The 25,307-nt window shown below is 39.7% G+C and overlaps 1 protein-coding gene across 4 annotated transcripts; it reads left to right on the forward strand.

Annotated features, from left to right (window-relative positions):
* Positions 1 to 8,964: 8,964 nt before the first annotated feature.
* LOC117550486 lies at positions 8,965 to 18,065 on the forward strand. Of its 4 annotated transcripts, none has more exons than XM_034222925.1 (11): positions 8,965 to 9,435; positions 10,460 to 12,921; positions 13,092 to 13,203; positions 13,597 to 13,745; positions 13,907 to 13,960; positions 14,680 to 14,736; positions 15,152 to 15,211; positions 15,570 to 15,725; positions 16,281 to 16,510; positions 16,966 to 17,125; positions 17,652 to 18,065. In XM_034222925.1, the coding sequence occupies exons 2-11, from the start codon at positions 12,660 to 12,662 to the stop codon at positions 17,762 to 17,764; spliced, it is 1,353 nt and encodes a 450-aa protein (XP_034078816.1). In that variant the 5' UTR covers positions 8,965 to 9,435; positions 10,460 to 12,659; the 3' UTR covers positions 17,765 to 18,065. The 4 variants fall into 4 exon arrangements, with proteins under 4 accessions (XP_034078816.1, XP_034078815.1, XP_034078814.1 ...); XM_034222924.1 differs by lacking the exon at positions 17,652 to 18,065 and having other exon boundaries at positions 10,460 to 10,514; positions 12,719 to 12,921; positions 16,966 to 17,603; XM_034222923.1 differs by lacking the exon at positions 17,652 to 18,065 and having other exon boundaries at positions 16,966 to 17,603.
* Positions 18,066 to 25,307: the final 7,242 nt, after the last annotated feature.

Here is a 25,307-nt window from a genome sequence, read left to right on the forward strand (position 1 = left end):
CTAAATCTACTGTGTACAGTGCATACTGAAATGTATGGAACTATGTAAATGTCATAATTTGTGTTAGCTTTAATCAATTGTTGTTTGAATATTCTACAGTCTAGTTTGAAAGTCTATGATGTAAAGTTTCTCATATTTTAATTAGAAACCACTTTGTAATTCTGTCCCGGCGAATGTGTTCATTAATAACACTCAAAATTAAGCTTCAAAATGTTATAGTATCTTTGTAATAATTCTGTATTACCAGCAGAGTGCGCTGTTGTAATTTCCAGCTTAATCCACTAGGGATAGCTGTTGCAAAACTGACCTCTTTTTAACAAGAAGAAGCTTATTTCCTTAAAAATGGGAAGAACATTTGAATATGGTTAAACAACACAGCACATAATCGCCAAAACACACTTGCAAACAAGAATATCTCAAATAAACCGCCAATACACACTTGCAAACAAGAATATTTCAAATAAACCGCCAATACACACTTGCAAACAAGAATATTTTCAAAACCAGACTCCTACAAATACCAAACTTCCCACGGTAAGATAACCTGTCTATTTTATAGTTCCAACTCTGCCAAGAAATATGATTAGTCCTTCTCAATATGGAGTGCCTAGCCTCATGTGAGTGGGACTGTGTGTCAAAACAAACAGAGTACTTTCAATTAGCATTTCACGAAATGGCGACTGCCGTGTGGCTTCAGCATGAGGACAAGACAATATGGCAACTGATTTTCCAACCTTTGACCTGAAGAACAAAGGGATTTGAAAACACCTCGTGTCTCTCACAGGGGAGTTTAAATAATGGCGGGGTGCAATCTTGTCAAGAAAATTGAACACAAAACAACACTGCAGTTTAAAATAACATTTCTATCTAGTTTACTATGAAAAAATGGGCTTTATCTTATTGATATCATCACTTAAAGTTAGGAACCCTTACGCATAAGCTATAAACCTATCTACGTATTATTTGACTTTATAGTCCACTATTGGTCAACTGCTGCCATTTCGACACGCTAGGTGGGAGTATTATGGAAACTTATCAGCGACCATTAAATGACCGTCGTCAATTTAACGTAATGCTGTTGTAACTCCAAATATCGTATTCCACCCGTAATATCTTGGTTGAAAATAGAACAGTTATGACCACTGATAAAAGCTTACACCTTAATCAAGCCTTTCCTCAAAAAGGACTTTTTTAAAACAGTTTTCAACTGTTTTCGACTAGCACTGTCTTCAGTTACTCAACCCTAAGTTGATTCGCTATGCCTTGTTGGTTTTCAATTACTTGATCCTTAATCAATTCGCTATGTCCCATAGATCTTAACAATAATCGTTAAATGGACTTATATATCCTTACGTCATAGGCTAACTAACTACTAACGTAACAAGAGACACCTACATGAAAACACAACAAGACACCTACCCAAAGTACAATGGCCACACACATTTATATTTTAAAATACTACACACAAATTAATAGCATGCAGGGTTAGATATAAGAAAAAAGACATTTGAACTCACCCTGCTTGTGAAAATGCAACGCCACATGTTATGGAATTCTTATTGTTATAAATTTGGTTGTTTTAACATTAAATACACAGCTATTTTCAGGATCCGCTGGCCTCCGTCCAACACAAACCTATTTTGTACTGCATAAACTATGAAGAATTTGATTTAACAGGTTTCCTCTTACCAAGTATTCGAGCTCGTTGTGTCGAACGGGTGCCGCGTCTCCGGAAAACAGCTGGCTGTGTAGTCTCTCCGGTCCAACGAGAATCACGTCAGGCGGGTCACTAATTGTTAACTGTGATGGTTATTCTCGTGTCCAGGAAAGAGAAGCTTAAAAAGGAGACTAAATGGAGTCTGAGATGTTTTCAAATTGGTACTTTAATTAATAAAAAGCGTGGTAAAGTCACAAACAGGATATTGTCCGACAGAAAAGCAGCTGTCTCTGGCCCTCGCTAGCAGAGTAAAAGAGGCCGAACCGCTCAGGTGCTGCTGTCATATAGCTTCTGCAGGCTCCTCCCTGCGGGCCGGCCCTCCACATCTTAATGTCCGTTGTTACGTTTAAACAGAGGATTCAGGCATTGTACATTCAATATATACTTAAACACGCCTCTTCTCCTCATATTGTCTTTCATCACTTTTCCTTTAACACATTCTAAACGTTGTAGTTAATATTCTAAAAAATACAGAAAATAATTCACGGCTGGTTTGGTTTCTGGTCATTCCGAATGTTGTCACATCTTACCCACGTCTGTAAACAATAACTTTATTTAAATAAACTATACCTTCATTTAATATTCAGCAATAATAATACGTCTATAGTTGCAGTGTTAAAATCAGTAGGTTTCGGTGTGCATCACTCCATGTCATTTCGCTACTAAATTAACCTCTATAAGAAATGGTAAACTAGCCACATGCTAACCGGAGATGAAGGATTTTCAGAATAAAAGCTTAACTGGTTATGCACAATAATTTTCTGGTTTTTCAGTATAAAAACAGCATTTAAACTGAAGGTACATTTAAGATACATTATGCCATCAAAACATTGATTTTAATTTCTAACATAATATATAAAAATGTATATGTTGAAGCCTGTTATGATCAATTGTGAGTTAAAACTTTATCTAAAAAGTGAAGCTGATGATGGATTACTGTGGTGGAGTTAAAATAACAATAGCCTATTTCTTTTTGAAATGTGATGGAGTAAAAGGATAGTAACTGTGATTATTCATGTTAAGTAGCCCACAAGTAACTAAAACAATTGCAAGTGCAATAAGAAGCTACAGGAACGTTAATCTACGTCGGTAATATTAACTTTATTTAATACAACATTTACGGTACAAGATTTACATGTAGTATAATATTTTACAAATGATGAATTACAGCAAACATGTGCAGCATATCCATTATTACAGCTCCGTGGGATGGCAGTAAGGCGATATGGTCCGTTGTTATTGTGCATCCATGGGTAAAGAGAAACTCATGTAGTACTGAACACATAACATGAACGTGCCGGGCGGCGCGGTCCCGTGGGTTAGATGCGCGTTCATAATGCAGAGGGAAATAACTCTCAGAATAACGTTATTAGCAAATTTTTACAACTTGAGGAACGAATGTTTTTAATAAGGGCTATACAAACGTTCATACTGGGTAGTTTATTTAGTTTAAAAAAAATTATCCAACGAGTTACAGACCACTCTTTCCCAATGTAAGTCAATGGGAAAAAGTGTTTCCGGGCCCAGCAACCAAAAGGAAGTGTAGTACCGCCGTTTGACCAGCACGAATATTCTCATCAGACTCCGGCGCACTTCCTGGGGGCTTGGACTGCACGGGTGGGTTGCCACGTCAATTCTGGAGCGCCTCTCTCTTGTTAGCCCATTTAACTGGTTTCACAGAGAGTAATCAACATATTTTGATAAGATAGCTTTAGACAGTTGGGCACACTGAGTCACTTGCGTCCGTCACCCATGGCCTTGAAGATGTCATACCTTGGAGTCCATAAGCAATAAAGAAGGAAGTGTCCCAGTGCACCCACAACAACAGACCATCTGTGACCTAGTGTTGACCGGTCACAGAATGGGAACAATAACATTATGGCTCAAGCAGCCTATGTCCTTAAAGGAGATAAACAGACGTCAGGGTTGGTCCTGTACGTCATATCTAGGAGTCTAGGACAATTATTTCCCTAACATTTAGTATTGTTTAATGGAATACATATCAGTGTATTCAAGTCAATACTTCATTCATTTAAACCAATATCTTTCTTGATTCTTTGTACAGTATGAAAAAAAGAGTCTTTGTACCTGTGCTGAAGTTCACTGCTGTGAGGAGTCCAGTTCTGTCTCTCACTCTCTGGTCCAGCCTGTCTGCATCACCTGGACACCTTAAACAAACAGATATATATGTAAAGTACCATGTGTACAAACAATATAACTGATTATCTTCTGTTGAACATGTTGGATTGTGTATTGTCCGAGTCAGGGTCCTTTTTATTTTACTGTAACTTTGGAAGTTGTGTTACCAATGCTTACTGTTTATTTGATATCAATTTGGTAATGCAATTAATAAAAACAACAAGGTTTGGGTTCGTTCTTCAGATGACTGTGACGTTAACGTGTAAGCTCAATAATGAACTCCAGCTCAACCAACCATATTGTAATATCTAAGTAATCATCTTGAAATATGACATTAATGATTGTAATATACACATCTTATTGTGAGGTTGATTTCACATACACTACTTCGACGTTAGCTTGTCTACATACTTGACCATAGCCAATTTAAATGAACCTTAGCGATGCATACAGTTCCTACCTACATAATAAAATATCTCTAAGTTACAAGGATGACCTTATTTTATCAACCTCAAACAGAAGCCGTTTGTTCAACAATATTATCCCACTTAACGCTTAACACTTGTCTATTTCGTTTTAACCTTTATTTATACAGTCTATGATTTTAACTTGGAGGCTACGATTAGCATCGTTAGCACCGATGTAGCTACCACTAGCTTACATGCTAACCCAAGCCTTACCATTAATTACGTAGCTGATTAAAATCATTAACATATAAATAAAGCACTCAAATTTCACTTACCGCAAAACCGCATTCATGCACCGTCTGTTTCAACCGCAGAGCGAGTCACAATAGTCCGATATATAAGCATGAAGAACAAACAACCACGGCCGGCTTCAAGTTGTGTTTCCTGGATGAGCTGAGCAGGCAGAGTCCCTGTAGCTAGCTTCACGGAGCAGCTAGCAGAGAGACAAGAAGCTAACAGCAGCAGTCACTTGACAGAGCCGTCACTCAATGTGACCACGCCCTAATTTATGCACAAACTTTAAGACCTAATATAAATAAAACGGTCGCGTTAGAAAACAATTCACTCACAGATTCATAATCATGAAGGTGGAATCTAACTATATCGATAATAATGTGTATTGCAGCCAGGGGTAGAAACATGTTTTTTTTCTGATGTAAAATTGGGCATTTTAACATGGGGGTCTATGGAAATTGCTCCTTTCTGCAGCCATCGCCTATCGGCCAATATATGAACTCTAGTGTGTGGCACTTCCGTATTGGCGTCCCGGCTCTACCCCACAGTTTGCCGCTTGGGTATTAACTGACATGTTTACTTTATGTCGTAGAACAAAATGGGACAATTTTGTAAGCTTGACTACAGACCTTATTTCAGGCATCTAATCAGAGAATATGGATTCCGGAAGTGCTAAAATGCTAAATACTTCACCACTCTATAGGTGTTTTGGATTAATGGGGCATCGGAACGATGTTATTGCACTGGACAGGAATGGTCATACCACATAATCAGCTTTATATTCTGCATTCCACTGTTTTCTGTTGATGGCATCACTTACAGATTTATCTTTATATTTAACTGCTAACAAGGTTTTAAGTACCTGATTTGTTAGTTAGTGATGTACACACTTTAGCGCTAACAGCTTTGAAAGCTCTGTTTTGAAACTACATTTACCATCAGTAACTCAGGACACAAAGGTCAAACTGGTTGAGATTCATGCACTAAAGCACAGGAAAATGTGTGAAATGGACTTAAATCGTCCTGGCTCTCAGAGTCATCTAAACAGAAGCATCCTGGGATTTCTGGTTGAAATGTTTCAGCCCAAAACTAGACCCTCATGTGACAACCTATGCATCATTGCAAGGTGACTTTGCCTCCCCGGATCTGATTGCTGGTCAGTTCTAACCATTAATGTGTGGAATGAAAAAGACGATATCTCGCGTTCTGCTGCATTCATTCTGATTCTCTTTAAATTGTCCATCCTGAGTCCGACAGTGGGTGGAATGCTACATATTTACAATCCTTCTTTAAAGGTGGGGTATGTAATTTATTTCAGAAACACTTTTTGTTATATTCCATGGAATGCTCTTAACATCCTGATAGCAATGAATATATTAAATGCTTTGACAATAAATACATACAAAAATGTCATCTGCGGAAGCCGGAGTACTGTAAAAAGCACGACCAATCATCTGAGCCGGCCCGGCTAAAATAACTGGATGGCCTACCTGCCTGTCAGCCTTCCATCTGTGCACAAACTTATCTCGTGCCCTCATTGGTCATGTGCGCGTTTGTATGTGGAGCAGGGGCTCTGTAAGGAAGTCTGAAGGAAGAGGCAGATTTTTTCCAGCTGTGTATTTTCAAATTCTAGTGCACTCGAGCTGGTTTCTCCAAAATTACCTACCCCACCTTTAACTGTGGGAACATACCTTTTATTTTTTACAAACATAAGACAGTGATGAGTTTATTGAAATGAAGGCAAAACACCCACCAACAGCCGGTACTTGTGGCCACAGGCTCCACTGACTGCAGAACCTCCAGACTGGATTTAAGCTTCTTCTGCTGTTGTGTTTCTGATAAGCATAAACTGTTAATGAGTGTCACCTACCTTAAAGGGAAACTGAACATGTGGCAGGCATTTATCTGGAGTTGTATGAAGCTGCTGACACATTTCTCTTTACATCTGGATGCTGAGGTGCTGGCAGATTTTGAGGCTAAACTTCACACATGTTAAATCGTTGGCACCAAAGAGTGTTCATCTTTGATTTTCCCTCTCAGTGCTGTGCCGTTTCTGCAAAAATAGGCATTTACTTGCATGTACTGTTAACTGTGATGGTTATTCTCGCGTCCAGGAAAGAGAAGCTTAAAAAGGAGACTAAATGGAGTCTCTGAGATGTTTTCAAATTGGTACTTTAATTAATAAAAAGCGCGGTAAAGTCACAAACAGGATATTTGTCCGGTAGGAGAGAAAGTCTGCAGCTTCCTCTCCAGCTGCTGGCCGTGCAGAAGAGAGCATACAAGCATTCGTCCTTCCCGCTTGCTGGCTGTTCGCTCCTCCTCTCTGTGAGCTGTAGTGACGTAAGGGACTTCCCCCTCTCGTTCGTCTGTGTCCGATATCGCGTTAAACAGAGGATTTCGACATTTTACATTCATTGCTTACTTCCACATGCCTTTTCTCCTCCTTATCTCTTTCATGACTTTATATGTAATACATGTTAACGGCGTCAATAGCCACTTTAATGATACTAATGGACGATAGTCCCGGATGTCATCATGAAGGATTTTCAGAATAAAAGCTTAACAACTGGACGCACAAGAACTTCTGGTTTTTCAGTATAAAACAGCATTTAAACTGACGGTATGTTTAGGGTACATTATGCTATCAAAACATTGATTTTAATTTCTAACAGTACACAAGCTAATGCACATCAACACCGCATGCCCTGCCAAGCGTGGCAGCTTCTTAAATGGAAAATGGATTGGCATCACAATGTTTGTTGTGCTGGAAATGACGTTGTAAGTCGTGTGAGTATAACAGACTGTGTGATCAGGCATTGTCATTGTTGACAGTCATCATGAAAATTGCACTCAGGAATTATCAATGTGTGGGTATGTGTTGACTAAATTCCCAAAGGAAAACATAGGTGACACCAACACAATCTCACAGTCTGCGTACAAATGACACGACTTTGCAAAGGCGTGCAATAGATACGCATAAGTCCGTTTTTGCGTGTATATGATACGCTGATATTACACCTCAAACATTAAAACAAAGAGCTCTGTGGCTTCAGACTTGATCACCGTTCCAATGACAGTTTTAATGTTTGCGGTGCAATAAACGACACAGCAGCTTATTGGGTTAGGGTTAAATAAATGGCAAAGATATGTAGAAAATAAACGCATTAAAGATACGTTCATAACAAACGTAACGTGGGAGTATCATATGCACGCAAAATCGGACTTCTGCGTATCTATTGCACGCCTTTACAAAGTCGTGTCATTTGTATGCAGACTGAAGAGAGTGGGCTGGTGACACAGTCCAATAATCAGTGTTGAGTGTAACAGAGTTACAGTAATGTATTGGTGTATATGGTGTTTTGTTTTTAAAGAATTCACTAACATCGCGAGACATTCCGACACCAAAAAATGGTGCCGGTAGATTAGTAAACCTGGTTTTAACGTAATCAGTCAGGCTGATCTTGATGAGCCTGAAGGGTGTTCTTTTCCCCATGATGACCAAGTCGCTGCACATTATCCCGCTTATTACATGGCCAGATACTAAACAAACTAAGGAATCCACTCCCAATATTAATTGAAATTATTTTATTGACTTAAAAAAACACTATATTCCACCGCGCACCAACGGCAGCACTGTCCAACTCTGTTAACAGTTTCTGATCCACTAACAAGTCCTTAAACACTGCAGAGCCCATACCGTGTTACTGTTAGTGTTCACTTCCTCTCTGCCTTCTTCTGTTCATTTATCTGACGTCTAACAGGTTCAGCCCTGAGCCTGTTTTTCAGGACTCAGGCTCAAAAATGACATTCCCAGAACAAATGACCATATCTTCCCTTCTAAAAGGGTTAAATTCATAATATTTTTTCTCAAAGCAATGATAAACCTGTGAGTTGGATGTAGAAAAGTCAGAATCAATATAGCATTTTTTTATTTTAAAGTCAATTCAGATTGAACATGGTAAAAAAAGAAGGTAAAAGACGGAGCGTCTTTTACCCTCTTTTACTTTCTCTTTCTTGATCCTCCTTAGCAACGGAATTGACCAATCAGAATCGATTATTCAACTAAGCTTTGTAATACAAGTTGCCTTAAGGGCCTACACAGTTGCTGCACTAAACTACATTTGAGCATTTAAAATACCTAACCATTATTTTTGTGGTTATTTTGGTGAAAGTAACTCAAAAGTAATATAAAAGTAGTGTAACTCATTACATTTCAGAGACAGTAATATTGTAATGTAACTTATTACTTAAAAAAGACAGTAATAAGTAATATGTAATGTATTACATTTTGGAAGTAACACTGCCAATAATACAGTGCTAGTTAAATCATAATCAAGGTTCTGAAAATAATGTCATATTTATCAGTAGCGGGCTGTTTATTTCACACCTAGGCCTTCAGTACCCAGATAGCAAAAGATATTAATTCAACATTGGATTTTGGTTAGATTGGTTATTTTTGGTTGAGGTTGAAAAATCAATGTTGATTCGATGTGTTTTTACAAATACCATTTCAACGTTTGAAAAAATGTTGTTGAATCAATGTAATATAGATGCCGGTTTTTCAACGTTGAAATTCCCTACATTGAATTGACATTGTTTCAACGTGTGGCGCTATCCCCTCTCGGGCGAGATCATGATCCAGCGTCGGAGGCGGGGTCTGGTTCTTTCCTATGAGAGCTGCTGTGCATGAAGACAAAATGGCCCAAGTTTTGAGAGAGCGAAACGTCACAGATTACCCGTCATGCCTGTTGCACATTGCACTTAATCTTGAAAGCACGTTGGTCACGTGAAAGAGCGTACACCTCAGGGTGTGGAGGAAGGCAGGCAGTTCAGTTGCCGCCAAGCCGCCTGAAGAGAAGAGACAGATATCACAAATCGGTAAGAAATGTAACGTGACCGTTGTGCATGCCTACTCTATATGTTCACCTCAGTTACACCCTGTTATGTTTTTTTAGGCTATTCAGAGCGCAAAAGTGGGAACTAATTACTTATAATAATATATATCATCAACGAATTTAACGTCGTTCATCCCATGACGCAGTTGATATTTTATTGCCCTGACTAGCACCTAGCTAACGCAGCGCTAGCTAACATAATCTGACATTAAACTCTACCATCCTACAGAAATTACATAAAGTGTCCACTGATGCAGTCAAGCTAAAGCATTATTTAGGATATTTGGGTGAAATTGTGCATATTTTTTGTTATAATATAGCCTATATCATACATTAATTAAACAGTTCATCGCATGACGCAGTTGATATTTTCTTGCCCTGGCTAGCACCTAGCTAACGCAGCAGATACACTAGCTAACACAATCTGACATTAAACTCTACCATCCTACTAGGGATGCCAGCGATTAATCTATTATTCGTTACAGTCTCCATAATCGAAGATTATTTTAAAATTCGATTTTATTTATATATTTTTTTATTATTTATGTTTTTTTGTTTTTTTTCTGGCTTAGTTTCAACCAAAATATAGACTAATAATAGTAATAGTATTAATAATTGTAAATGGCCATTGGTCACAACACCAGTTTTGACTGTAAAACTTGGAGGAAGCCAGCAGCGCAGCCTGCGCAGACTGCTGCTGCAGCTTGCTACACACCGACCCCGCCGATTTTGATCATGGTCAGTTTCTGGCATCCCTACATCCTACAGAAATTACATCAAAGTTGGTCTGATACAGTCAAGCTAAAGCATCATATAGGATATTTGGGTAAAATGTATGTCCTAGGGGTCCTGGACTCCTGGTTGAAGACCCATGGAAGAAAACGTGTAATTCTAGGGAATTTCGTCAGTACAGTTATATTTGCATTGCACCAGGAGGCTGATATATATTTGTACTGTTAGTTTATGCATACTGATTTTTAATCTGCTTTGTTTTCCTCCATTTTCAGGATTATACTACAAGACGAGTCAAGGGGATCACTGCAATACACAAGGCCAAGTAAAGTAATTATAGCAGTGCCACCTCTCTTTACCTAAGATGGCTTCTTATTGGTCTAAAAGACGTAGAGTCATCAGAACTGTAAGGGACATGGAGAAAGATATCCTTAAGGAATACGAGGAAACTCTTTATAATAACAAGTCACATTTAGACCCCTGTGTGAATAGGGAACCACCCTTCAGAATCTCACACGTTTCCCAACTAGATACACCACTAGCTTCCCATGTACACATGGAAAATGATCATACTGATGGTAGTTTAGCTGGAGATGATGAAGTTGAATCAGATCATGTACAAATGGGAAATGATCATACTGATGGTAGTGTGGCTGGGAATGTTGAATCAGATTCTGACTCCGACAGCCATGACGAGCATCAGCCTAGTCAGGATCTGCTTATGAGGAGCCTAAGATATTGGGCAACATCCTACTCAATCAATCTGGTTGCTTTGTCTGCTCTGCTGTCCATCTTAAAGCTTTTTCACCCTATGCTCCCTAAGGATGGAAGAACTCTGCTTAGAACACAACATGATGTTGCAACCACTCAAATGCAAGGTGGCGAGTACTACCATTTTGGATTGGTGCAAGGGATACTTTCACGATTGAAATGTTTGAGTTTACCAGTGAGCCTCAGAACTCTTACTTTACAGTTCAACATAGATGGTCTCCCTCTCTTTAAGAGTTCAAGACTTCAATTCTGGCCTATACTTGCAATTCTGAAATGTGATTATACTAAGTCCCCATTTATTGTCGGTATCTTTTGTGCTTTAAGCAAACCCAAGTGTGTTGTTGAGTATCTGCAGCAATTTATTAGCGACCTTAAAAATGTACTGGCTAATGGCGTTGTTCATAATGGTAACCGATTGAAAGTACTGGTTTCCTCATTTGTGTGTGATGCTCCAGCCAGAGCCTACGTTAAGAATATCAAGTCACATAATGGCTATTCAGGGTGTGACAAGTGTGATCAACATGGTGTGTGGAGGAAGAAAATGACTTATCCTGAAACAAATGTCAGGCTCAGGACAGACTCAAGTTATTGTGATATGATTGATGAAGAACATCACTTGAAACAGACACTCAGTCCTTTAACAGGGACAGTAAAGATGGTTTCTTCATTCCCAATAGATTATATGCACCTCTGTTGTCTTGGTGTGATGAGAAAACTGTTGAATATGTGGTTAAAGGGCAATCTAGCCACTAGGCTTCCTTCACAAACTGTTAACAGTATATCAAGCAAACTGCTGGGGTTACATTCCCACACCCCTTGTGAATTCAATCGCAAGCCAAGGGGTTTGAATGAGCTGGATCGTTGGAAAGCTACAGAGCTCCGATCCTTCATACTGTACTGGGGCCCTGTAGTTCTGAAGGATTGCCTTCCCAGTGAGATTTATGACAACTTTATGTTGTTTTCAGTGGCCATGTATTTGTTTTTGTCTCCTGGAATTTCTGGCCAAAAGGTTGAATTAGCGCATAGATTGATGATTTCCTTTGTGGAACACTTTGGACAGTTGTATGGCAGGGATCAGATTGTGTTCAGTGTACACCAGCTTATACATTTAGCCGATGAATACAAACAATTTGGACCTTTAGATAATGTTTCAGGATTCCCTTTTGAGAATTATCTTGGCCAAATAAAGCATCTTTTACGCAAGCCACACCAACCTCTACAACAGGTGGTCAAAAGGTTGTCAGAACAGCCACGTTGTGAGGTTCCATTACCAACAGATGAACCAGTCTTACAGAAAATCCACACTGATGGTCCACTCCCTCAACATTTCGGTGTTGCTGTACAGTACACAAAGGTCTCCAGTAGTCGTTTTACCTTGTCTACAAAGCAGGGGGATAATTGTATTGAGGTGGGACATAGTATTGCAGTAGTGCAGAATATAGTCCAGGAAGAAGATGAGGTATATGTGATCTACAAAAGGTTCAGACACCAAGAATCATATTACACTTATCCCTGCGAGTCCTCATGCATAGGTACATACAAGGTTAGAGAGTTGTGTGACAATATCGGGGTTGGTAAACTTGGATGTATCAAACGTAAATGTGTTCTGTATCCAGAGTCAGAAGGAAATGGCCTCATAGCTATTCCAATAGCTCATATGCAGTAGCATACCGCTCATACTGCTGGGCGAGTAAATGACATCTTATGATTTATGAGCAGGTTTTTTTTTTAATCATTTACATTATTTCCTTTATTGTATACAGAATGGAAAGGGAGGTGGTGCTTTGGGCCGTTGTACTTTTTCCAAATGGCGGAGCTGCAACAGTTCTTGCCAGCTGGTTCAGTCTAAAGGAAGGTAAATTGTTATGGCCCCCAAAAAACATGTATTTGAAGGCCCTTAAAGAACACATGACGGCCCATAAAGGATGGACCACATATGCGAATGTCCGGCTCTTGATTACTTGTGGTAAGTAGTCACTGCATTACTATTGTCTATTTTCAAGTATATAGGTATCCACACGTTTTATGGATGGCAGTTTGAATGTGTGTGGTGCCATACCACATATGACATATGTGTCACAAGTGAGACTAGTCAGTAAAATGTCATCCTATTATTTTATGCTTTTTCTTTTACAGACTCATTGGAAAAGGCCAAACGATACGAAGAAAAGTATGTGAATACTGGATGTCCAACCACTGATCTGAGCTCTGAGGACGAAGCAGGTGCACGTGGGAAAAGAAGAGTAAGGTACAGTTGAATTCCTGTAGGAGGTCAGGTTCCATGTCTGGCCTGACTTTAACCCTTATCAAACAACGTCGCATTGATAAGAACCAGTATGCGTGCATAGGCTGGAACCAAAAGAACCCAACCGCTCATAAGATGCAATGGAAAAGTGGTCACAGCACTCCCAGTGTGGAGGAAGCAGGCTTAGGATGTTTACTTTGATCGCTCCCTCTTGAAATATATAATCCTTGGTTTCTGTGTAAACAATAAGTAAAAACCCCACCTCCAGTCCTGTGATAGACTAGTGTCATCTCTATGTGTACCTGTACGTCAAGCGGCCTCATTCTACAGAAATGGGCCATGGGGCAAATTAGTTCAATTAATGGGAATGTTGAATGTTTCATTTTTATTTTCCAGACCAAATCCTGTGTACATGGAGTCAGATGGGGAGTCAGAAACCAGCTGTGTGAAGAGAAGATTTGCCAAGCCACCTGATGTTCATTGGCCTACAGTGCTCCCAGAATCCAGCCAGTACCCCTCAGGACCAACCCCAAATGCAAGCAGTGGTATGTCATTACTTATTAAAATGGCAGGAACAATATGTAATTGCATGTGAGCTTTAATTTACAAGCATTTAGTTCCTCCAACAATACATTCAAACATCAGTCATGTGATATGTGTTCAAAAGTTACAGCATCCATTATTCCTGTCTTTTGTTCCCTTTTAGCCTCTGGAGGAAGCCACTCGGAGGATGTTCTGTCAATTCACCAGGCTGACAATGGTAAGTGAACCACTTCACACTAGGGATCGACCGATATGGCTTTTTCAAGGCCGATACCGATTATTAGTAATCAACGAGACCGATAACCGATATTTGGAACCGATATACATTTGCAGTAATATCAGAAAATCTTGGTCTCAAAATGTAGAATAACACAAACTCCAACACAACTTCTTTGAAATGCCTTTTTATGTTTGCTGAACTTTTCAACATCTTAAAACTGGTTTCCTCTCTGTACCCTGAGTAAAGTCAATGAAATAGAAATAAAATGAAAACTACTAAAACTTGTTCTGAACTTCTGATATTTGAGTCTCACTCATTTAGTAGTCCCAATTCAGCAGCACCAGATTGTGGTGCAGAAAGCAGAGTTGCTGCGAGGCTCCACTAGCAATCCCCCCCCTCACAGTTTATCCGCTGCGAGACGCTACCCTGTGTAACTGGGAAACTGATAGAATTGGATCGGGACATTGCTTGTGTACAGAGTGGTGACTGCAACCAGAGAAACGGCCGCATCAGATCCAAAGTTTTATCGGCAATTTGATTTAAAAAAAAAAAAAAAAAAAAAAGGCCGATAGCGATAATCTGTAAAATGCGGAATATCGGTCTGGATAATCGGTCGACCCCTACTTCACACTACTACCTCCGGGCGGACAGTATGTAAATGTGCTTTGTCCGAGTTACAGCATTCATAGTTCATGTTGTGTGTTCTCTCATTGTAGGCTTTTGTGGAAGCTATTTGGCGGAGTTGGACCAGTCAATGGACCACTGTAATGATGGTAAGAAAACTAATGGTGTAAAAGTCAGGCACATTCATGTGGCTGCCGATGACAATTTCAGGACACCGGAAATATGACCCAATGTTTCAGTCTCTCCGAAACGTTGGTCATATTTTCTGTATCCTGAATAAATTGTCATCGGCAGCCACTTGAGTGCACCCCTCGTTATTAAGTAGACTAACAGGCTATTATGTCTTTTATCTTTGGATCACAGGAATTATCAGCACCTTAGGTGGGAAACTATTCTTTAATTACTCACTCTGTAGTCAAGTGTGTTCATCCCTCAGGTCTCCTATATCTAAAGTTGGAAAGTAACTATATGGGGCTAGCTAGGTGCAATTGCTATATGGTGCTCATGGATAACAACTTTGATAGTGCTCATTTGCCTTATTTAGTTATTTCTCTCTTTTTCTAGGATTGCCAACATATAACTCCAGCCCCTACCACGCTATGCCATTAGAGAAAGCAAGGAATGGTATGTATTTCTCATCTTAAATGTTTTTTTTTTGTGGAAAATTCCCAAATTCATGTTCAATATAAAGAATGAATAGCAGCTCAGTGGCCTTGTGGTTAGTGTCCGCCCTGAGATTGGGAGGTTGTGAGTTTGATCGCCGACCGAGTCATACCAATGACTGTTAAAAATGGTACCCGATATCTCCCTGCTTGGCACTCAGTATCAAGGGTTGGATTGGGTTAAGTCCCTGCGACATACAGCATCATGTCCAGGGGGTGTACTTGTACATCATGCTGCGGAAACAGGATATCGGCTCCTATGGGCCAATGGTTCTCATGGCTTACTTATAAACAATTAATAATGGTGTCTTGTATTTTAGACGGCGGTGCCAGCTATGCACATGGCTCAAGATTAGCTGACTTCAGCGCACTGGGCTTGGCTCACCTGACCCCGCAGCACCCATCCCACCCCCCTTCAGCTCCAGAAACACCACGGGGGAGATTATATGGAGAGGAATCAAGCAGAGTGTTGAAAGGCAAGTATCATTTTCTGAGCAGGTTCTTAACCGTACTGATGCCTTCTGAATTGAGAAACCTATCCCTTGTGACTTTCCCATCTTTTCATGTTTTTTGTCATGGTGTTAAGGCTTAAAATGTAAGCACTTAAACCTGCACTATGTAACCTTTTTGTGATTACAATGTTATTTTGTCCAATCTGTATGGTAGTGTTAATACAATATAACTTAAAATTGGGGTGGTTGATTTTGGTCTCCCTGCTCTTCTATTGAGACATTTAGATCCTTTATCTAGGTGAGACATGACCTTGGTTTGACAAAAATTATGACTTTATGGTCAATTTCTCCCCCGAGCAAGCAGGCAGGCTCTATAAACTCAGTGGTAAATATGTCAGCAGTTGTGCTGGAGACCTGTGTTCAAATCCAGGGTAAATAGGAAAGTTACATAGTGCAGCTTTAATGGTTACTGTTGGCAAACACTTATCAGTGAGTTACTTAGTGTCATTCTAAATTATTGGAAATTAAAAATCTATCCTTGAAATGTAAATTAAAACCTTCATTTTTTTAATTTTCAAGACATTGCTGCCATGAGAACCACGAAGATGCTTACCGAGCTATGTATGGAGGTGAAGCAGATCTCACGTGACATTAACTTTATAAAGACGGAACTTGCTAAACTAAACATTCATGGAGCTGGACCAGAGTCACAAGAAGACAACTTCCCCATAATGCTTCCACTCACCAACGAGGAGAAGTTTGATGAGACTGAAGCTGCTTTGAGGGAGGAAGCAGTCCGTCGAAAGATGGTGAACAATTTTTACACAAAGCATTTTCTCTATAATCTGTCGAGGCTTCTAATATTTTCTGTATGCATTTGCAGGTATCCTGTGGATCCTTATAAGTTTTAAAAGTCTTACATTTCTTGTTTGAAATCTTAAGGGCTTATGTCTGGAATTGTAGGAGTGGATGCATTACATTTCTTTTTCACTTGGATGTGTGTTTGACAGAAATATTGTAAAAATACGCCTCGCGAATCACGATAATATTTTTCTTAATCAATATTTGACAATTTCTTAGGATTGCCAATTTGGTTGTTGGCATTGTTTGTCGATTAGTTTGGACACAGTAGTGGTCTTATTTCTTCCTTAGAGATAATACAAATGTGTTCAAATTCATTACATTTGTATTTATTTATAAATGAGAAGATGTCTATTTACATAGTACACTGTAGCACACTAATCATTTTCTCTCGTCTGTTAAGATTACCCGCCTGGCATTAGTCGGAGGGACCAACTCGGAAAATATGATCCGGCGAATGCTATCCGCTGCCATGACAAACAGTCTAGCCTGCATCTTCAACTGGGTGGGAAAGGGAGAGAAGAGGGCCTTCAAGGACACGCTGATAAAGGACTGCATGTTTGGTGAGCCTGCACCTCAAAATACTAGGTTTACTACTTTACAACAGATTTGGCAAATATTGAATTTAATTCATAAGTCTTTTACATTTCTTTCTCAAGTTGATAAGAATGGATGCAAAATGCATCCATTCTTATCCTTATCTTCATATAAGTGGTCCTCATTAATGCTCATAATAGGATGGCAGCATTTCTGTCTACTCGCTCTGCATCTCAAAGGTGGGCTGTGGACATTTCAGAAACCTGCCTACCAGTGACATTATTCCTAGCTAATTGGAAATGACCATTGATGATGTCACTGATGGGCACGTTTCTGAACTGTCCACTACCGTCCTCTGAGACACAGAGCGAGTAGACAGAAATGAGTAATAGTGTGAATCAATTATATGAAGATGTGGTTGATGGGTGAATTGCTCAATTAAGGCCGCCTGAAAACCTAGTACACTAAACAGTACACACTGGAACGCATCCATTGCAGCTTTCTTCTTCTTATTATTTCAATAAACAAAAAATGTAACTTCTTTTTTTTCAGCTGCTGCTCGTCAATTTGACCGCAGGCTGACGGAATTGACATTCAGGGTTGGAGTGCAGAAGTGGCTACGTTACGCACCAGAGAGGAATGGCGGTGTACCAAGGAAAAAATAGTTAAACAGACATTGTTTAAAGTTGGGGTGTTTTCGTTCATGTTGAACTGGGGTCTTATAGATCTGAGTTTATAGTTAAGACTGCCTTTCCACCGAGTATGACAACCCTGTTTGCAGTTGCCAGGTTTTTATGTCATCTGGAGTTTCAGAGCAAATATAATTTGAACTACAGTTGATGGCCAGATCATTGTCTCTAAGGAGCTTCCTCCACTTAAAGGTCCCATGTCATGCTTTCCCGGTTATTACCCGTCCCCTTGTTGTTATGTAGCTTTTTCTGCATGTAAATGGTCTGCAGAGTCAGAAACCCTCAAAGTACACCCTGTAGCGAGTAAAACTCTAACACAGAAAAGACCTGTCTGTGCTGCCCCAGAACTTCTTCCTCAGTAAAGTGACGTAACGGGCATAGTGGCGTAACACACACACTCTCACTCAGCCTTATCTTTTCTCAGCTGCGGCTCCGTGGATTTACACACACAGCCTGGCTGTGAGTGTGTGTCTGTGTGCTCAGGCTGAGTTCCTGTGTCTCGCTGATGTACAGCTGTAACGGTGGTGAACCTCAGTGATTATGTGTTACAATGGTGTTAGCAACCAGAAAATGACACCAGTAATGACAAACTGATGAGAATGCTGCGTGGGGTCTGGGTACCGTGTTGGCGGGATGTTGCGGGGCTCGCTGCTCGGCTCGAGGAGCAGACAGTGTGAGCTGGATTACTGGTGTTGTTTCCTGGTTGCTGCGTGGGGTCTGTGAGACAGCGAGACACAGAGGAACTCAGCCTGAGCACACAGACTCACAGCCACGGATGAGAAAAGATAAGGCTGAGTGAGAGTGTGTGTGTCACACCACTATGCCCGTTACGTCACTTTACTGAGGAAGAAGTTCTGGGGCAGCATAGACAGGTCTTCTCTGTTCGTTTTACTCGCTACAGGGTGTACTTTGAGGGTTTGTGACTCTGCAGACCGTTTACATGCAGAAAAAGCTACATAACACACAAGGGGACGGGTGATAACCAGAAAAGCATGACATGGGACCTTAAGAGACAATGTTTTTCGTGCTTGTGGACAAAAGATGTTAAAGATGTTCATATCATTGAATCTGAATAAATAACTGAATAAGTAATGGGCTCTTTTTTTGTTTGTTCATTTTAGTTTATTTTCAATGTCCGACATCAATTGCAATCTTCAGCATGACAATATCTCAATGTTGATTCAATGACTTTTTGCAATCTGATAATAACATTGTTTCAATGTATAATGCAATGCATAATATAGTTGAATCAATGTTGATCCAATTCTACATTCTTTCAATGTTGATCATATCGTAATTGAATCAAGGTTGATTCATTGTTGGGATTGGTTGAAAATTCAATGTTGTTTCAATGCTGATCATAACGAGCACATTCACTATTGTTTCAATGTCTGACTTCAATGTTGAACACAATCTTCAGCGTGACCATATCTCAATGTTGATTCAATGACTTTTTGCTATCTGGGTAGTGTCCTACCTGAATTATCCAGCTCTTAATACCATCATCATGACGTCACGGCTATAGAAACCATTAATATTATACAGAAACGCAGAATAACAGGGCGTTGCTTCAGGTTTCTAATGCAGCAAAAATCAATGCCGTTATTAAAGCAGGAAACCCATCTAACACAAGTCTCCTTTCACTGCAGTCACAGCTGTGCCACACACGTTGTCTCTAGCAGCAGACACATCCATTTTTACTTAACCAGTTAAACCCCACGGCAAAACGCAACATCTTGCAAGAAACAGCGTCTGAGGGCTTCTTAACATTTGACAAACTATAAATGTGTCATACTCATTTAAAGGGAAGAAACTCAGCTATCAGACAATATTAACAATATTTAGCTAAACGAAAGAAAAGGGTAATAACAAAGGCTCTGAATGAGCCCTCAGCAAAAAATGCTAACACACTTAGCATAGAACTCAAGGTAAAATACCCTTATTACCAGGGGTGCACATAACTTTTTTGCCCTGGTTCTCAAAGGAGCACCTGGAGATGTTGCTTGGTGCTCATCCTTAAAATGAAATAAACCGTAACTTTTGAGGGGGTCTTGACTTTATTTGCCAAACACACGCGCTGAACACAAATGCAGAGGTGAACACAGAACACACATGCAGAGGTTAGGACAAGACAACATTAGCACGACCAGTAATCCTACAAGCTGTCATCACTACCCTCCTCACTGTTCTCCTCACTGTCTTCCTCTCTGTCAGACATGGTAGCTGATGATGTAGGCCTACTACTTTCTCTCTGGTTGAGTCTGTGATTAGCTGCTTGCATCCACAAGTCAACAGCTGGGTTTGGGTCGAAAGTCTCTGTTGTCATCTTAGACAAGTGGATGTAATCAAATAAGTATGTGAACATAACCAATAACCTACCATAGCCAATAACAAATTAATGTAACTTATTTTATTTGTGTTGTTCATATCTTATTTTACCTTAACATTTATTTATGCATTTTTTTTATCTTTCCAGTTTTAAAGGATATTTTTGGTTACTGTCCTATAGTATACATTGGAATGATTTCAAACCTGTTTATCCCAATAATTATAAAGGAGTGCCTTGGAAATGTGTGTTTACATCAATTGTGATCAAAACGTTTGAGACCCACTGAGATAACTTAGACTAAAGTGAACTATCTAAACACTCAAGAGTCCTTTACCTCACTGAGCTGTAGTTATCAGCCTCTCAGTCTGACTGGAGAGGACTCTCCCTCTACATTATTGTAGAAACATCTTCTTCTTATATCCGTTAGAGCAGCTAGCACCAGATGCTAATAACAATAGCGCCGGAACCGGTGCACCCTCCCTCGCTCACTCGCATTTTGGCTGTGAGCTGCGGGTGCCAGATAAGCCAACATCCCCCATTTTCATCACTTACAGCGCCCATTGTACAGGGCAAATGAAAGTGTAACCGGGGTGAAAAGGGTGTTACATTTACTTAATTATGAATATTGTTACATCAAGGCCGAAAATTAGGATGAGCCCCAACGGTCAAAAATGTTTTTTTCCCTCCCAGAGCTGTCAGCGCAGCGCCTCCACAGATCTGGCGCCCAAGGCGAACATCTATAACGCCAGTGCTACGGGCCGACCCTGAGTTCATATGCAACTCGCAAATGTCTTTTTCTATCTCCTCTCTTCTCTCTCCTCTCTTCTCTCTTTTCTCTTCTCCTCTCTCTCTCTCAATGTTGGTATGCAAATGCGCCTTTTTTCAAATAACCCGGTGCTCTTTTTTTGGCGGAGGTGCGCATGCGCACCAGTTATGTGCAGCCCTGCTTATTACTTATCGGATCTGCACAAACAAGATATCGATTAGCAAGCAGAGATTCCACAGATTATTCCACAGTATCATCACTGAGCGATCAGAACTTGCGACATGTGAAGCAAAACCAGACATCACACCACGTAGCTTTGAGGAGCAAACACGGCCAATTTGTCCTACCTTTAGCTGTTTCTGATCAAAAGTTGTGTTCAATGGCATTACAACGAGAAAAATGTGTCTGTCACTTTGAAATGATTACTGATAATCCATCATTCCATTTGTATGTCAATAACGGAGATTTCATATTAGCTGCTACGATAGCCACCAGAGTGTATGACAGCTTCCGGTTCCGGGGCATTCTGGCTACGCATCACTCATTCACCAATGGGTAATGTTTAGATGGATTTGAGGAACATCCCCTTGATTCTATTGGCTCTAATGGTTCAAAAGAGATGTTAATCATCAAAATCGACCGAGAGGGGCCAGAGATATGGAAAATGCAACCAAATGACCCCAGAAGTGTTTTTTTTTTCCTAAATCTCTCTAAAAAGGTCAAATGTCACTTATTTTGCAGCAATCTTATATGTTATAGTTTGGATTCCTAAAGCTTTTAGTCTCCGATCCCATCATTCAAGGGTGGTTTTCACTATAAGTAATGTTTTTTTTATTACTATGTTCAATTTGAATTTACTTTAAAATAAAAAAATTCTATATTGATTCTGACTCTACATCCAACTCACAGGTTTATCATTGCTTTGAGAAAAAAGATTATTAATTTTCCCCTTTTAGAAGTGAAGATATAGTCATTTGTTCTGGGAATGTCATTTTCGAGCCTGAGGCCCTGAAAAACAAGCTTAGGGCTTAACAGGTTAATCAAATGACAAGAAAATATCAAAAATGTAAATAAGTCATTATAGCCTATACTCACCAATACTTTTGATTATTTGTACAAAAAAATGTATCCTCCTTTCTTTCCTGAAGAAGAGTTCAGTTACTCTGCTGTACAGATCATCTGAGTGTTTCAGTTCCAATAATAAGTCCTGTTCTATAGCCATGGAGGCTGAGGGCCAATGTATTGTTGTAGTCAGTGAGTTGGAAGTGGTGGTTAAACCTTTCCCTGGCTGCGACAGGCTTGCTAGCTTCACCAAATCAATTTATCCTCTGCTGTCAGCCATTGTCGTTTGAAAAAACTGCTTTAAAATGTAAACTCAAATATTTTACCTTGTGCAGGTTGCTAAGGACGCTACAGATGCCATTTACAATCAAAGGACGAAATGCCAACATAATCTTACGCTAGATGGCCCCAGTGTCACCAACTCGAAATCTGATTGGTCAATGCAACAGCTTCATTGCCATTTATTTTAAGCTAGAAGTGTCTGCACTCTTGGTTCCGAAGGCCTCAGGCAGATTTCTTTGACCCAGTAACACATTCTGACTTAAATATGATTGGATAAAAAAGCTCCAACATTAGCAAACATTACTGGACACAGTGCAACACAAAAAAAAGCTATTAAACTATGAAATGAAGAGAATAGACTATTATAAATAATGATGTTAATGAAATAACTATATTAACTGGTTGGTCAGTGATTCTTATAGTTTTGAGAAGGCATTGATAAAAAAGGAAATGATAAATGGACACAACTTCCAGCTGGTTAGACCAAATCCACTTCAAAAATGAATAGAGCAAGTGTAAATATTTTGTATGGATGTGCAGCAACAGATCCAACATGGCCGCTCTTTAATGTAATACTAGCAGGGGGACAATGAAAGGCTACCTTATCCTGTTTGATAGGAGTATGGGGCTACAAAAAAAACGTTGGTAACCACTGTATTGGGGTAAAAGGACCATTATGTATTTTTTTTAATTACCCTTTAGGGCAATTATAGAAAAGTGTATACAATACAAATGTAATCAAATCAATTTTGCACTGACTGAATGCATTTCAATACAGAAGCAATTTAGCTGCCATTTTCTATTCAAACATCGGTACAATGAGGACAAATGTATTAAAAACAATGTATTGTAAGTAAAGAAGAAAACCTTTTGCATATGTACCAACCCTGACTTCCATTGACAGTCTGTCCACAGGTGTCTGAAGGACCACATTTTTAATGAACACACAAACAAAGACTTGAAAACAATACCAACTTTGCTTTGGTAACAAAGAAAACACTAGAAGAAAAGAAAGGCAGAGACAGAAAGCGGACGCCTGAGCCAGACACATGTACCTCAGGCTTTGGTTCTGCAATGTGTATTACTGGCCAGCTGTAGCTAGCATCACCAGCACATACACAGAGTTAAATTCCCACTGAGAAAATAGCCACTCCTCAGGCTAGCTTTCCACAAACATTCCAAAGATAAGAGCTTTGAAAGCCCGAGTGCCTGCTTTCATCTGCCTCCATTGGGTCTTTGTGTGTGAGAGAATGTCTCCATAAATGCTTTCAAAGTGTATATTGTCCAAAGTGTGTGTTCAAATATGTGACATGTTTGACTGCTTGAGGATGAGTGGGCCTTGCTGGCTTACACATGTCTGTCTTCTAGCACCAAAATTAGAAGTACCACCACTCAATATGCGAGTGATAATCTGCCCAGTGCCACCAGACATGTTGGTTGGCTGCACCACAGCAGCCAGGATCCAGAATTCCTCAAAGACATCTGATTTTCTCTGCTGTGTGTGTTTGTGTGTGTGGGTGACTCGTCTTCCCAGAACTCTCTGAAGTGCCAACATTATCTGCTTAAGTTTGGAGTAGACAGACTTTATCTGCAGGGTGGACTGATGGTGATGGACCCAGAAGCTCAGCTTCTGCCTGAACGCCCTATGATACGGATACATGGGTTCAGTTAAACTCTCTTGGAAAGGACTCTGGACCAGTGCCACTGCAGTTTATCTGATAACTCCAACCTCTGGAGTAGTACAAAAAGCATCTCAAACTAGTTTTTTACTCCCACGTGTCCAACAATAAGTATGCTTTCCTTATACTCTAAGAAACCTTTTGCAGTGGCTCTGATGATTGTGTCTTACTGAAGTTACCACGACCTGAACCTTAATTAAACACACATACTTTATTAGTAGTAGTGTAGGAAGGAATATTTTAGCACTTCTCAGTTCCGTCGTATCGAAGACAATGGATGAGTTTTGGTTATATTACCGAAATATGGCCTGTGGAGGTCTAAAAAACAAATGTTTAGCCTTAAAAACAGCAGTCGCTAACAAGAGACTGAATGAGACTACAAAACCTCAACATGCCGAACATTAGCCGTCTTTAGCTAACAGGTTTAGGCGTAAGGTTTTGTGGTGGTAGTGTAGTTCCTTTGCCTTATATAAGCTATTTAGTTGTGGCGATAATAATGTAAAGTATGCCGATAGCATTTAATTGTATTTCAACTTTTATTAAAGTGTTGTGGAGGTAATCCCTCTGAACAATGTGTTGGTATCATAACTATGTGTTTAACACAGATATTATTTTCCACAATATTCCAAAATCCCAGATCCCATTGCTTATTGTCGAGGGAGTCCTTACGATGCTAACTTCCTGGTCAGCATACAAAAATACGTCATTATTGCACAACTCTATTGTTTATATATTTCGGGTTCTACCATATTACCATATTTTTAATTTAAAAATATGTGAGGTTGTTTTTTCATATTATCTGCCCTTGAGTTTTTTTTCTGTCTGTCTATGATATGTTCTCTCTTTATTAATTGATCCTTCATTGAGTAATTGTTCATTAAATTCTGGGTTATTTAATCCTCCCCTCTCCTAACTTTAGATAAAAAGGATCATGAGGAAGAAACAGCACAGTGCACATACAATTTAGCTGCTGCTTTAACCTGTGAAGCCCGTCACGAAACTGTGCCTCAGGGCTTCTTAACATTTAGAAACCTATTAATGTGTCATACCCACTTAACGGGAAGAAACTCAGCAAGTCAAGTCTCACAAGAAGGTTAGGGTTAGAAGCCCTGAGCGAAAAAATGCTAACGCACTTAGCACAGAACTCACGGTAGAAATACTTTATTACTTATCGGATCTGCAAAAACAAGATATCAGCTAGCAAGCTGAGATTCCACAGATTCTAGGGGTGTAAGTATCATCACTGTGCGATCAAAACTCGCGGCAGGGCAAGCGAACCCAGACATCACACGACGTAGCAAAACGGGACATTGTCTTTACTTTTGCTGTTGTTTTCTGATCAAAAGTTGTGTTCAATGGCATTAAAACGATAAAAACGCTGCTGAAGGTTAATCCAATGTG

Source organism: Gymnodraco acuticeps, unplaced genomic scaffold (assembly GCF_902827175.1).
Source record: "Gymnodraco acuticeps unplaced genomic scaffold, fGymAcu1.1, whole genome shotgun sequence".
Lineage (NCBI taxonomy): Eukaryota > Metazoa > Chordata > Actinopteri > Perciformes > Bathydraconidae > Gymnodraco > Gymnodraco acuticeps.

Coding starts and splice junctions, on each gene's coding strand:
- LOC117550486 (XM_034222922.1), top strand. CDS start 10,549: ATGGCTTCTTATTGGTCTAAAAGACGTAGAGTCATCAGAACTGTAAGG.